At 40.0% G+C, this 14096-nt stretch overlaps 1 protein-coding gene across 3 annotated transcripts in view; it reads right to left on the reverse strand.

Annotated features, from left to right (window-relative positions):
* Window positions 1–14096, reverse strand: part of MYPN (myopalladin) — a 777058-nt gene that overhangs the window by 407337 nt on the left and 355625 nt on the right. For 2 of the 3 annotated variants that reach the window (XM_053691847.1, XM_053691845.1), the window contains exons 10-11: window positions 12122–12476; window positions 5826–6302 (exon numbers count right to left, since the gene is read on the reverse strand). In XM_053691847.1, coding sequence (XP_053547822.1) covers window positions 5826–6302; window positions 12122–12476 — 832 coding nt within the window. The remainder of the gene's footprint in view (window positions 1–5825; window positions 6303–12121; window positions 12477–14096) is intronic. The other variant, XM_053691846.1, reaches the window with a different exon arrangement.

Raw genomic sequence — 14096 nt, forward strand, 5'->3', positions numbered from 1 at the left:
CTGTGCCTGGTACAAACACAGGTAAGGTGCCAATAAGTGTCATTATATGTGTGTTATCTGTCTGTGTCTGGTACAAACACAGGTAAGGTGCCAATAAGTGCCATTATATGTGTGTTATCTGTCTGTGTCTGGTGCAAACACAGGTAAGGTGCCAATAAGTGCCATTATATGTGTGTTATATGTATGTGTCTGGTGCAAACACAGGTAAGGTGCCAATAAGTGTCATGATATGTGTGTTATCTGTATGTGTCTGGTGCAAACACAGGTAAGGTGCCAATAAGTGTCATTATATGTGTGTTATCTGTCTGTGCCTGGTGCAAACACAGGTAAGGTGCCAATAAGTGCCATTATATGTGTGTTATCTGTCTGTGTCTGGTGCAAACACAGGTAAGGTGCCAATAAGTGCCATTATATGTGTGTTATCTGTCTGTGTCTGGTGCAAACACAGGTAAGGTGCCAATAAGTGCCTTTATATGTGTGTTATCTGTCTGTGCCTGGTACAAACACAGGTAAGGTGCCAATAAGTGTCATTATATGTGTGTTATCTGTCTGTGTCTGGTACAAACACAGGTAAGGTGCCAGTAAGTGCCATTATATGTGTGTTATCTGTCTGTGTCTGGTGCAAACACAGGTAAGGTGCCAATAAGTGCCATTATATGTATGTTATCTGTCTGTGTCTGGTGCAAACAAAGGTAAGGTGCCAATAAGTGCCATTATATGTGTGTTATCTGTCTGTGTCTGGTGCAAACACAGGTAAGGTGCCAATAAGTGCCATTATATGTGTGTTATCTGTCTGTGTCTGGTGCAAACACAGGTAAGGTGCCAATAAGTGTCATTATATGTGTGTCATCTGTCTGTGCCTGCTGCAAACACAGGTAAGGTGCCAATAAGTGCCATTATATGTGTGCTATCTGTCTGTGTCTGTTGCAAACACAGGTAAGGTGACAATAAGTGCCATTATATGTGTGTTATCTGTCTGTGTCTGGTGCAAACACAGGTAAGGTGCCAATAAGTGCCATTATATGTGTGTTATCTGTCTGTGTCTGATGCAAACACAGGTAAGGTGCCAATAAGTGCCATTATATGTGTGTTATATGTATGTGTCTGGTGCAAACACAGGTAAGGTGCCAATAAGTGTCATTATATGTGTGTTATCTGTCTGTGCCTGGTGCAAACACAGGTAAGGTGCCAATAAGTGCCATTATATGTGTGTTATCTGTCTGTGCCTGGTGCAAACACAGGTAAGGTACCAATAAGTGCCATTATATGTGTGTTATCTGTCTGTGTCTGGTGCAAACACAGGTAAGGTGCCAATAAGTGCCATTATATGTGTGTTATCTGTCTGTGTCTGGTGCAAACACAGGTAAGGTGCCAATAAGTGCCATTATATGTGTGTTATCTGTCTGTGCCTGGTACAAACACAGGTAAGGTGCCAATAAGTGTCATTATATGTGTGTTATCTGTCTGTGTCTGGTGCAAACACAGGTAAGGTGCCAATAAGTGCCATTATATGTGTGTTATCTGTCTGTGTCTGATGCAAACACAGGTAAGGTGCCAATAAGTGCCATTATATGTGTGTTATCTGTCTGTGTCTGGTGCAAACAAAGGTAAGGTGCCAATAAGTGCCATTATATGTGTGTTATCTGTCTGTGTCTGATGCAAACACAGGTAAGGTGCCAATAAGTGCCATTATATGTGTGTTATCTGTCTGTGTCTGATGCAAACACAGGTAAGGTGCCAATAAGTGCCATTATATGTGTTTTACCTGTCTGTGTCTGGTGCAAACACAGGTAAGGTGCCAATAAGTGCCATTATATGTGTGTTATCTGTCTGTGTCTGATGCAAACACATGTAAGGTGCCAATAAGTGCCATTATATGTGTGTTATCTGTCTGTGTCTGGTGCAAACACAGGTAAGGTGCCAATAAGTGCCATTATATGTGTGTTATCTGTCTGTGTCTGGTGCAAACACTGGTAAGGTGCCAATAAGTGCCATTATATGTGTGTTATCTGTCTGTGCCTGGTGCAAACACAGGTAAGGTGCCAATAAGTGCCATTATATGTGTGTTATCTGCCTGTGTCTGCTGCAAACACAGGTAAGGTGCCAATAAGTGCCATTATATGTGTGTTATCTGTCTGTGTCTGGTGCAAACACAGGTAAGGTGCCAATAAGTGCCATTATATGTGTGTTATCTGTCTGTGTCTGGTGCAAACACAGGTAAGGTGCCAATAAGTGCCATTATATGTGTGTTATCTGTCTGTGTCTGATGCAAACACAGGTAAGGTGCCAATAAGTGTCATTATATGTGTGTTATCTGTGTCTGGTGCAAACACAGGTAAGGTGCCAATAAGTGCCATTATATGTGTGTTATCTGTCTGTGTCTGGTGCAAACACAGGTAAGGTGCCAATAAGTGCCATTATATGTGTGTTATCTGTCTGTGTCTGGTGCAAACACAGGTAAGGTGCCAATAAGTGCCATTATATGTGTGTTATCTGTCTGTGTCTGGTGCAAACACAGGTAAGGTGCCAATAAGTGCCATTATATGTGTGTTATCTGTCTGTGTCTGGTGCAAACACAGGTAAGGTGCCAATAAGTGCCATTATATGTGTGTTATCTGTCTGTGTCTGGTGCAAACACAGGTAAGGTGCCAATAAGTGCCATTATATGTGTGTTATCTGTCTGTGTCTGGTGCAAACATAGGTAAGGTGCCAATAAGTGCCATTATATGTGTGTTATCTGTCTGTGTCTGGTGCAAACACAGGTAAGGTGCCAATAAGTGCCATTATATGTGTGTTATCTGTCTGTGTCTGATGCAAACACAGGTAAGGTGCCAATAAGTGCCATTATATGTGTGTTATCTGTCTGTGTCTGCTGCAAACACAGGTAAGGTGCCAATAAGTGCCATTATATGTGTGTTATCTGTCTGTGTCTGGTGCAAACACAGGTAAGGTGCCAATAAGTGCCATTATATGTGTGTTACCTGTCTGTGTCTGGTGCAAACACAGGTAAGGTGCCAATAAGTGCCATTATATGTATGTTATCTGTCAGTGTCTGGTGCAAACACAGGTAAGGTGCCAATAAGTGCCATTATATGTGTGTTATCTGTCTGTGTCTGGTGCAAACACAGGTAAGGTGCCAATAAGTGCCATTATATGTGTGTTACCTGTCTGTGTCTGGTGCAAACACAGGTAAGGTGCCAATAAGTGCCATTATATGTATGTTATCTGTCAGTGTCTGGTGCAAACACAGGTAAGGTGCCAATAAGTGCCATTATATGTGTGTTATCTGTCTGTGTCTGGTGCAAACACAGGTAAGGTGCCAATAAGTGCCATTATATGTGTGTTATCTGTCTGTGCCTGGTGCAAACATAGGTAAGGTGCCAATAAGTGCCATTATATGTGTGCTATCTGTCTGTGTCTGGTGCAAACACAGGTAAGGTGCCAATAAGTGCCATTATATGTGTGTTATCTGTCTGTGTCTGCTGCAAACACAGGTAAGGTGCCAATAAGTGCCATTATATGTATGTTATCTGTCTGTGCCTGGTGCAAACATAGGTAAGGTGCCAATAAGTGCCATTATATGTGTGTTATCTGTCTGTGTCTGGTGCAAACACAGGTAAGGTGCCAATAAGTGCCATTATATGTGTGTTATCTGTCTGTGTCTGATGCAAACACAGGTAAGGTGCCAATAAGTGCCATTATATGTGTGTTATCTGTCTGTGTCTGGTGAAAACACAGGCAAGGTGCCAATAAGTGCCATTATACGTGTGTTATCTGTCTGTGTCTGGTACAAAGACAGGTAAGGTGCCAATAAGTGCCATTATAGGGTCAGACCACAGATCCTCGTCGCCAGCTGTTATGTTCTCTGTGTAGTCAGGATTAGAACATTCAGTTGTGTGCTGTTACCTTGTGTGTTCCACATATTACTGAGGGGCATATTTATCAATGTGCACATCGATAAATGCCGACAGCATACGCTGTCGACATTTATCATTGCCCCAGCAGTTCTTGTGAACTGCTGGTGCAATGCCGCCTCCTGCAGATTTGCGGCTGCTAGCAGGGGGTGTCAATCAACCTGATCGTATTTGATCGGTTTGATTTCTGTCTGCGGCCTCAGAGCAGGCAGACAAGTTATGGATATATATAGCCTTACAGCAAAGTAAGGGGGCGCTAGTGATAATATAGATAGTGATATTAATCTATATACTCTTTAAAAAATGCAAATTGGTAATTGTGTATACAATACAAATAAAAAAATAAAACAAAATAAAAGAAAAAAGAAATAAAATCCTCTCAAATGAGGGAAGTCCAAATATAATTACAAAATCAAGGCAAAAATAAGTCCTTTTCAAAACGCAGTATTGGGGTCACTGTTAACCCCTTTTTTATCCACCTAACACAGCAATTGTTCTGTTGTGTTTTTTAACTTTTGTTTTTAATAAATATTTGTATTTTACTGGAAATACGCCTTTGAGTGGATATCTTTACCTACCTACTGCCCTGCTGATACATAAGAGTCTCTCTACCTTTTTGGGACTTTGTGTTACCTATTGGAGCCATTTGATTACAGCATTAAGAAATCTGATCTGGGGTGAGCTGCTACACCTGCCTAAAATTTGCAGCTTGTTTCTACCAGCACATAAGTGTGCTCATGGAATATGTGAGTAACCATCTGTACCACTGAAAATATCGTTTGTTATATCTTTAACAGTCTGCACATGTAGTGCTTTTTTTCTGTGTCTCCTTTTCCATCTCCAGCATCACAGTACTACCTGAGAGGTGAGCTGCCACACCTATTTGAATCTGCAGCCTGCTACTACCAGCACATTGGTGTGCTTGTGATGTGTGTGAGTACCCATTTGGCTCTACTACTGTTATTACTGATTTTTATATCTGTTGATCCTACACATGAGGCGCCCCTCTATTTTCTTCTATTCCTCAGACAAGTTATGGAGCAGCGGTCTTCATAACTTATGTTTCCGGCGAGCCTTCAGGCTCCCCGGAAACAAGGTGCATCAAGCTCTATAAAGAGCTTGATAAATATGCCCCTTAGACTCTGCAGCAGGTACTTCAGTCAAACTTTTATTCAGCCACAACCACATGGCTTCTTCACTAACAGGTTCATCAGTAAAACTAACATGGCTTCTGATGATGTCACAGAGACCCAGAGGGTGTGGTGAGCTGAGCTTAAAGCTGCAGCACTTCTAACATATAATGATGAGACAAGGTTAGTGCAAAGATACAGTAAAAGCTGCAGTCATCTTAACAATATAAGCATATACATATCTATTTACTGGGAACACACAGTTCCCATAGACCACAATGTAAAGGCACTTTTCTAAACCGTTTTTTTTTTTCTAACACCCACTCCCCCAACTTTAGCCCCCAAAAATAATGCCTAGTGCAATTAGTTCTGAACTCTGGTAAATTTTATAAGATCTAATTGCTGCAGCGAGATTGCGGTAGCAATAACCTGCCACTTGTAATGGCTGGTTATTGTGTACCCGCAAATGGGCAAATTTGCCCGTTTGCGGGCGTGCAATTAATTAGTGCTCCACTTGTAATCTTGCCCTTATTTGCACACACTATAAATGTTTTATATATGAACAGCATATATCTGCATTGCATAAGGCCTAAGATTGCTATAATTACCTTGATATCACATGGTTGTGATCATTTTACAGTTCTGTATTATAAGTCACTTGCCCAGGCCATTAATAAATAACACTACATTTTCAATGACAAAGTTTTAGCAAACTACTCAATATTTAACTTTGATGTTAATTATGAATAATTAAAACTATGTAATAAATCCTCATACTTACAAAGATGTACTTTTTGGTAAACCCATTTTATTAGTTGATGTTGGGACAGGAGACAAAGATGGAAGAACTGAACTCAGAAATGCAACAGGATTTTGTATCCGTGTTGGGGACGCTGGAGTAGGAGACACAGTTTGTGTTTGAAACGGGTTCTTGCGAAATGTAGAAGCCAACGGTGAAGATAAATTAGAGTCTTCAGAAATGTCTGGTAACTGAGCCGCTAAGGATACAGCTGATGCAGATTCCAGAGAGGAATTTAGGTTATTGCTCACTGCTAATATACCTGGCACAGAAGATTTAGAAATGGGAACATCTGAGCTTGTGATATACTGTACAGGACGAAGAAACATGTAGGGCTGAGTTACCGCAGACGTAGGTGTGTAAGACAAGCCGTCTCTTTCTGCAGAATATGGAACAGAAGGCTGAGACTGCTGCTCACTCATAACTTGATTATGAAGCTGTTGTAATTTCAATGGGTCTCTGTGGACAAAACATAATAAAAACAAATGTGATACCATAGAACTGAGTTTCTATATTTTTTTCATTCACTTTTATAGATGTTGTTTTCATAAGTGATTAATTCTAGTCATGTTTTGCATTCCCTTAGGTACTAAATAGCCCAGATGTAATTTTCTGTATAACAGAAGACAAATCTTCATAACACGTATAGTATCACTATTCCCTATTTTATATATAGCTGGCCAGCAATGACTAGACCACAACCTTCCAGACATTTCTTTAGAATTTGTTACACAGTCTGTATCAGCAGTAAGTCACTATTTGCTAAGTAGATTGGCCTTTCACTTGAGTTATGTGGATGACAATTTCTTAGAAAAATTTTAACTGAGAAGAAAAACTAAATTTATGCTTACCTGATAAATTACTTTCTTTTAAGATATGACGAGTCCACGGATTTCATCCTTACCTGTGGGATATTAACCTGCTGCTAACAGGAAGTGGCAAAGAGCACCACAGTAGAGCTGTATATATAGCCCCTCCCCTTCCCCTCCACCCTCAGTCATTCGGCCGAAGGTATAGGAAGAGAAAAGGAAAGGCTAAAAAGGTGCAGAGGTGACTGAAGTTTACAAAAAATATAAAGAAAAACTGTCTTAAAAGAACAGGGTGGGCCGTGGACTCGTCATATCGTAAAAGAAAGTAATTTATCAGGTAAGCATAAATTAAGTTTTCTTTTACAAAGATATGACAAGTCCACGGATTTCATCCTTACTTGTGGGAAACCAATACCAAAGCAATAGGACATGGATGAAAGGGAGGGACAAGACAGGAACCTAAACAGAGGGCACCACTGCTTGAAGAACCTTTCTCCCAAAGATAGCCTAAGAAGAAGCAAAAGTATCAAATTTGTAAAATTTGGAAAAAGTGTGAAGGGACGACCAAGTCGCAGCCTTACAAATCTGTTCCACAGATGCATCGTTTTTAAAAGCCCATGTGGAAGCCACAGCCCTAGAAGAATGAGCCGTAATTCTTTCAGGAGGCTGCTGTCCAGCAGTCTCGTATGCCAGGCGGATGATACTTCTCAGCCAAAAAGAAAGAGAGGTAGCCGTAGCTTTCTGACCCCTACGCTTTCCAGAATAAACAATGAATAATGAAGACGATTAACGGAAAACCTTAGTTGCCTGTAAGTAAAACTTTAAGGCACGGACTACGTCCAAGTTATGTAACAGACGCTCCTTCTTAGAAGAAGGATTAGGACACAAGGAAGGAACAACAATTTCCTGATTAATATTCTTATTCGAAACAACCTTAGGAAGGAACCCATGTTTGGTACGTAAAAACCACCTTATCAGAATGAAATATGATATAAGGCGAATCACACTGTAATGCTGAAAGCTCAGAAACTCTTCGAGCAGAAGAAATAGCAACCAAAAACAGAACTTTTCAAGATAATAGTTTAATATCTATGGAATGCATAGGTTCAAACGGAACCCCTTGCAGAACTCGAAGAACTAAATTCAAACTCCAGGGAGGAGTAATAGGTCTAAATACAGGCTTAATTCTAGATAGAGCCTCACAAAAAGACTGAACATCTGATACATTTGCCAAACGTTTGTGAAACAGAATTGACAAAGCTGAAATTTGTCCCTTTAAGGAACTTGCTGATAACCCTTTCTCTAATCCTTCTTGGAGAAAAGACAAAATCCTAGGAATCCTAACTTTACTCCATGAGTAACCCTTGGATTCACACCAAAAAGATATTTACGCCATATCTTATGATAGATTTTTCTAGTGACAGGCTTTCTAGCCTTTATCAAAGTATTGATAACTGAACCAGAGAATCCTCGCTTCGATAAAATCAAGCGTTCAATCTCCACGCAGTCAGTTGCAGAGAAATTAGATTTGTATGTTGGAAATAGAGACTCCACCTGAGTCCAAACACCCTGAGCCTTCAGGGAGTTCCAAACTGTAGCCCAGCCCAGAAGGCTGGCATCTGTTGACACTATCACCCACGAGGGTCTGCGGAAACAAGTCCCCTGGGAGAGATGATCTGGCGACAACCACCAAAGAAGAGAGTTTCTGGTCTCTTGATCCAGAATTATCTTTGGAGATAAATACGCATAATCTCCATTCCACTGACCGAGCATGCACAGTTGCAGTGGTCTGAGATGAAAGCGAGCAAACGAAACGATGTCCATTGCCGATACCATTAATCCGATTACCTCCATACAATGAGCCACTGATGGCCGAGGAATGGACAGAAGTGCTCGGCAAGTATTTAAAATCTTTGATTTTCTGACCTCCGTCAGAAATACTTTCATGGCTACCGAGTCTATCAGAGTTCCCAGAAAAGGAACCCTTGTCTGTGGAACACGTGAACTCTTCTCTATGTTCACTTTCCAGCCGTGAGTTCTCAGAAAAGACAACACTGTGTCCGTGTGAGATTTTGTCAGATGATATGTTAACGCCTGAATCCGAATATCGTCCAGATAAGGCGCCACCGCTATCCCTTGCGGTCTGAGAACCGCCAAAAGAGACCCTAGAACCTTTGTGAAGATTCTGGGTGCTGTGGCCAACCCAAAAGGAAGAGCCATGAACTGATGTTTGTCCAAGAAGGCAAACCTTAGAAACCGATGATGATCTTTGTGGATTAGAATATGAAGGTAAGCATCCTTCAAATCCACGGTAGTCATATATTGACCCTCCTGGATCATTGGCAAAATCGTTCGAATTGTCTCCATCTTGAATGATGGAACTCTTGTAAATTTGTTTAGATACTTGAGGTCCAAAATGGGTCTGAACGTTCCCTCTTTTTTGGGGACCACAAATAGATTTGAGTAAAACCCCTGTCCCTGTTCCAATTTTGGAACAGGACAGATTACTCCCATAGTAAAAAGGTCTTTTACACAGCTTAAGAATTTTGAAAGATGAAATCTCCCTCTTGGGAGAAAATCCTTGAATTCCAATTGATAACCGTGGGTCACTATTTCTAGTGCCCAGGAATCCTGAACATCACTTGCCCAAGCCTGAGCAAAGAAAGAAAGTCTGCCCCCTACTAGATCCGGTCCCGGATCGGGGGCCACCCCTTCATGCTGCTTCGTTGAAGAAGAAGAAGCGAGGGGGTCCTCCTTTAAAGTTCCGAAAGGAACGAAAATTATTCTGTTTACCCCTCATTTTAACCGACTTATCCTGAGGTAGGGCATGGCCCTTACCTCCTGTAATATCAGAAATAATCTCCTTCAATTCTGGCCCAAAAAGGGTCTTACCTTTAAAGGGAAAAGCTAAAAGCTTATGTTTTGATGACACATCAGCAGACCAAGATTTCAGCCACAATGCTCTACGTGCTAAAATAGCAAATCCTGCATTTTTTGCCGCTAATTTAGCAATTTGAAAAGCGGCATCAATAATAAAAGAATTAGCTAGCTTAAGAGCCTTAATTCTATCTAGAATGTCATCTAATGGAGTCTCAACCTTAAGAGACTCCTCTAGAGCCTCAAACTAAAAAGCTGCTGCAGTAGTTACTGGAACAATGCAAGTAGTACGCTTAGCTAGGGAAGATATAGCTCCCTCTACCTTAGGGACCGCTTGCCATGAGTCCTGAATGGTATCTGATATAGGAAACATTTTCTTAAAATTAGGAGAGGGAGAAAACGGTATACCTGATCTATCCCATTCCTTATTAATAATTTCCGAAATTCTCTTAGGAACCGGAAAAACATCAGTGTAAGTACACAATTTCTCTGGAGGAATCACAATAGGATCACAATCATCCAGAGTCGCTAAAACCTCCCTAAGTAACAGGCGGAGGTGTTCAAGCTTAAATTTAAATGATATAGCATCCAAATCTGTCTGAGGCAAAACATTCCTTGAATCAGAAATTTCACCCTCAGACAGTAATTCCCTGATCCCCAACTCAGAGCACTGTGAGGGAACATCGGAAATAGCTAATAAAGCATCAGAGGATTCAGTATTTACACTAATACTTGACCTACTGCATTTACCCTGCAACACTGGTAATTTAGACAATACCTCTGTAAGGGTAGTTGACATAACTGCAGCCATCTCCTGCAGAGTAAAGGAATTAGACGAACTAGAAGTAATAGGCGTCGCTTGTGTGGGCATAAAAGGTTGACACACTTGGGGAGAATTGGATGGCATATCCTGATTCTCTTCAGACTGAGAATCATCCCTAGGCACACTTACTTTATTTAAAATATGCTTTTTACATTGTAAAGCCCTTTCAGTACAAAAGTTACACAATGTTAGAGGGGGTTGCACAATAGCTTCTAAACACATAGAACAATGAGATTCATCAATGTCAGACATGTTGAAGAGACTAGTAATACCCTTATTTATAGCATAAAATGAACATTAGAAAAAACGTGTACTGTGCCTTTAAGAAAAGAAAAAGTGAACAATTTTTCCAAAAATGCACAAAAAACGTTAAATTATTCCTAAATTTAACTTAATATCATTGGTTAATCCAAAAATTACTGCACCCAGAAGTAAGGGCAGAAATAAGGCTTTAGAAGTACTTATATCAACATGTAGTCAAAAGATAGATAAAAATACACTCTGCTGTGGCGCCTACCTGCCCCCAGGGTACTTTGAATCAAGTTTCCAACCCTTCAGACCAGCTACACAGTCCAGGAGCTTATAATAGAAGATGGAGAATCCAAAATCCTCAAGAGGTGCGCTGGTGTATGATCGATAATCCTCAGTTCCGGTACGCTGAATTCAAGGCTGCACTCCCCAAAGGAATGGAATCCTGACTGCACAGATAAGATAGAAAAAGAGAGGCGCCAAGACATAAAACAGTATCGTTGATCTGATAAGATGGATTAGATGCGAGCCCCCCCCTAGATGAGAGTTTATACTCACAAGGTAAGCGGCACTAACAGCGTGCCTTAAACTGCAAGTCGAACAGTCCAGGAGCCACTGAGTTATTGTTTGCTGCTGCTAAGCCTGAAGAAATTGCGCCAAAATAGGCTCCGCCCCTTAAGGTCAAATGTTGGAGTAGGCCCAAACAACACCGCATGGAAATGCAGTTTTGCACTAAAGTAAAAATACACACACAATATAACCCTCAAGCATAAAACCAATGTTTTAAGTGCCAAAAATAAAAAACATAAAACATTGTTTTTTATATTATCTCCCATGTCACATAATGCCCAAATATCAACTAATTATAAATATAAAATAGGGACTCCAGTAACATCCCTCTTATTAAAATAGGTTTTACTGCTTACCCCATTCCCATACAGGGAAATAATGCCAGCCAGTTCTGATACACCAAGTCTCCTCAGAAAAAAAGGCTGCACACACCTTAATGCTGCTTGTAGCATGAAACCGGTCTCCACACTGAAGATGTCTCATGGTTAGCTTCAGAAGTCTTGTAGGAACCAGCGTGGATCTTAGTTACAAATGCTAAGATCATCAAACCTCAGGGCAGAAATCTTCTTCCATATCCCCCTGAGGAAAATAGTACGCACTGGTACCATTTAAAATAAAAAAAACTTCTTGATTGAAGAAACTAAAACTAACACCTCACTTTACCATGTCTTCCTAGTATAACACAGGCAAAGAGAATGACTGGGGGTGGAGGGGAAGGGGAGGGGCTACATATACAGCTCTGCTGTGGTGCTCTTTGCCACTTCCTGTTAGCAGGAGGTTAATATCCCACAAGTAAGGATGAAATCCGTGGACTCGTCATATCTTTGTAAAAGAAAATAGATTTTCTCCAGTTTTTCTTAGTCATGTGAAAACAAAAAAAAAAACAATCTGCCAGGGTTATCAGAATGTGTTTACTATGGGGTGATATGATAAATAGAGAAGCTACTTACAGTTTAGGCTTGGCCAGAACTGGTGGAGGCTCCTTCAGAGATGCAGATGACTGTGCAAGAGTTTGACCATTTAACATATCTGGTACATCAGCCCCCAAATGCTTCCCCACCATTAATCCTTCCTCTGATGATGCTTCACTTCCTTTGTCCTCTTCTGGCAACTTAAAGTGGACTCTGAGGCCAATTTTAGAACTTGATCTTGGTTCATTGTGGTTTACAAGAACTCCTTCTAGCTTAGGCTTTGGAGTAAAGTCAGCTAAACAAGGTTGTGTAGATGGCAGAGGTTCCCGTTTGAAGGCATCAATGTTTATGGTGTTCATAGTTAATGGGGAAGAAATATTACTTTCATTGGCACCTATATATTGAAAAAAAGCATCCATATCATAATAATTTTAGAAAAAAGATAAATATGTCTTAGATGTAAATTTTATCTGGATAACCCCTACTGCAGAGAACTGGAAGATTCTAATAAATGTATCAATGCATCTGGGAATTCATAATGTTGAGCAGTAGCATTCATTAGGTGCCTTGATATTTATCGAGGCTTTTGGTTGTTGGTTTTAGAAAGTTCTTAAGTTAATTGCTTTTTGTGTATATAACCTTGCTACCATATTAGCAATGACTACCTATACATAGCACATATGCAATATAGACTACAACACTAGCAATGACTACCTATACGTAGTACATATGCAATATAGACTACAACACTAGCAATGACTACCTATACGTAGTACATATGCAATATAGACTACAACACTAGCAATGACTACCTATACGTAGTACATATGCAATATAGACTACAACACTAGCAATGACTACCTATACGTAGTACATATGCAATATAGACTACAACACTAGCAATGACTACCTATACGTAGTACATATGCAATATAGACTACAGCACTAGCAATGACTACCTATACGTAGTACATATGCAATATAGACTACAACACTAGCAATGACTACCTATACGTAGTACATATGCAATATAGACTACAACACTAGCAATGACTACCTATACGTAGTACATATGCAATATAGACTACAACACTAGCAATGACTACCTATACGTAGTACATATGCAATATAGACTACAACACTAGCAATGACTACCTATACGTAGTACATATGCAATATAGACTACAACACTAGCAATGACTACCTATACGTAGTACATATGCAATATAGACTACAACACTAGCAATGACTACCTATACGTAGTACATATGCAATATAGACTACAACACTAGCAATGACTACCTATACGTAGTACATATGCAATATAGACTACAACACTAGCAATGACTACCTATACGTAGTACATATGCAATATAGACTACAGCACTAGCAATGACTACCTATACGTAGTACATATGCAATATAGACTACAACACTAGCAATGACTACCTATACGTAGTACATATGCAATATAGACTACAGCACTAGCAATGACTACCTATACGTAGTACATATGCAATATAGACTACAACACTAGCAATGACTACCTATACATAGCACATATGCAATATAGACTACAACACTAGCAATGACTACCTATACGTAGTACATATGCAATATAGACTACAACACTAGCAATGACTACCTATACGTAGTACATATGCAATATAGACTACAACACTAGCAATGACTACCTATACGTAGTACATATGCAATATAGACTACAGCACTAGCAATGACTACCTATACGTAGTACATATGCAATATAGACTACAACATTAGCAATGACTACCTATACGTAGTACATATGCAATATAGACTACAACACTAGCAATGACTACCTATACGTAGTACATATGCAATATAGACTACAACACTAGCAATGACTACCTATACGTAGTACATATGCAATATAGACTACAGCACTAGCAATGACTACCTATACGTAGTACATATGCAATATAGACTACAACACTAGCAATGACTACCTATACGTAGTACATATGCAATATAG

The sequence above is a fragment of the Bombina bombina genome, chromosome 9 (genome assembly GCF_027579735.1).
Source record: "Bombina bombina isolate aBomBom1 chromosome 9, aBomBom1.pri, whole genome shotgun sequence".
Classification (NCBI taxonomy): domain Eukaryota; kingdom Metazoa; phylum Chordata; class Amphibia; order Anura; family Bombinatoridae; genus Bombina; species Bombina bombina.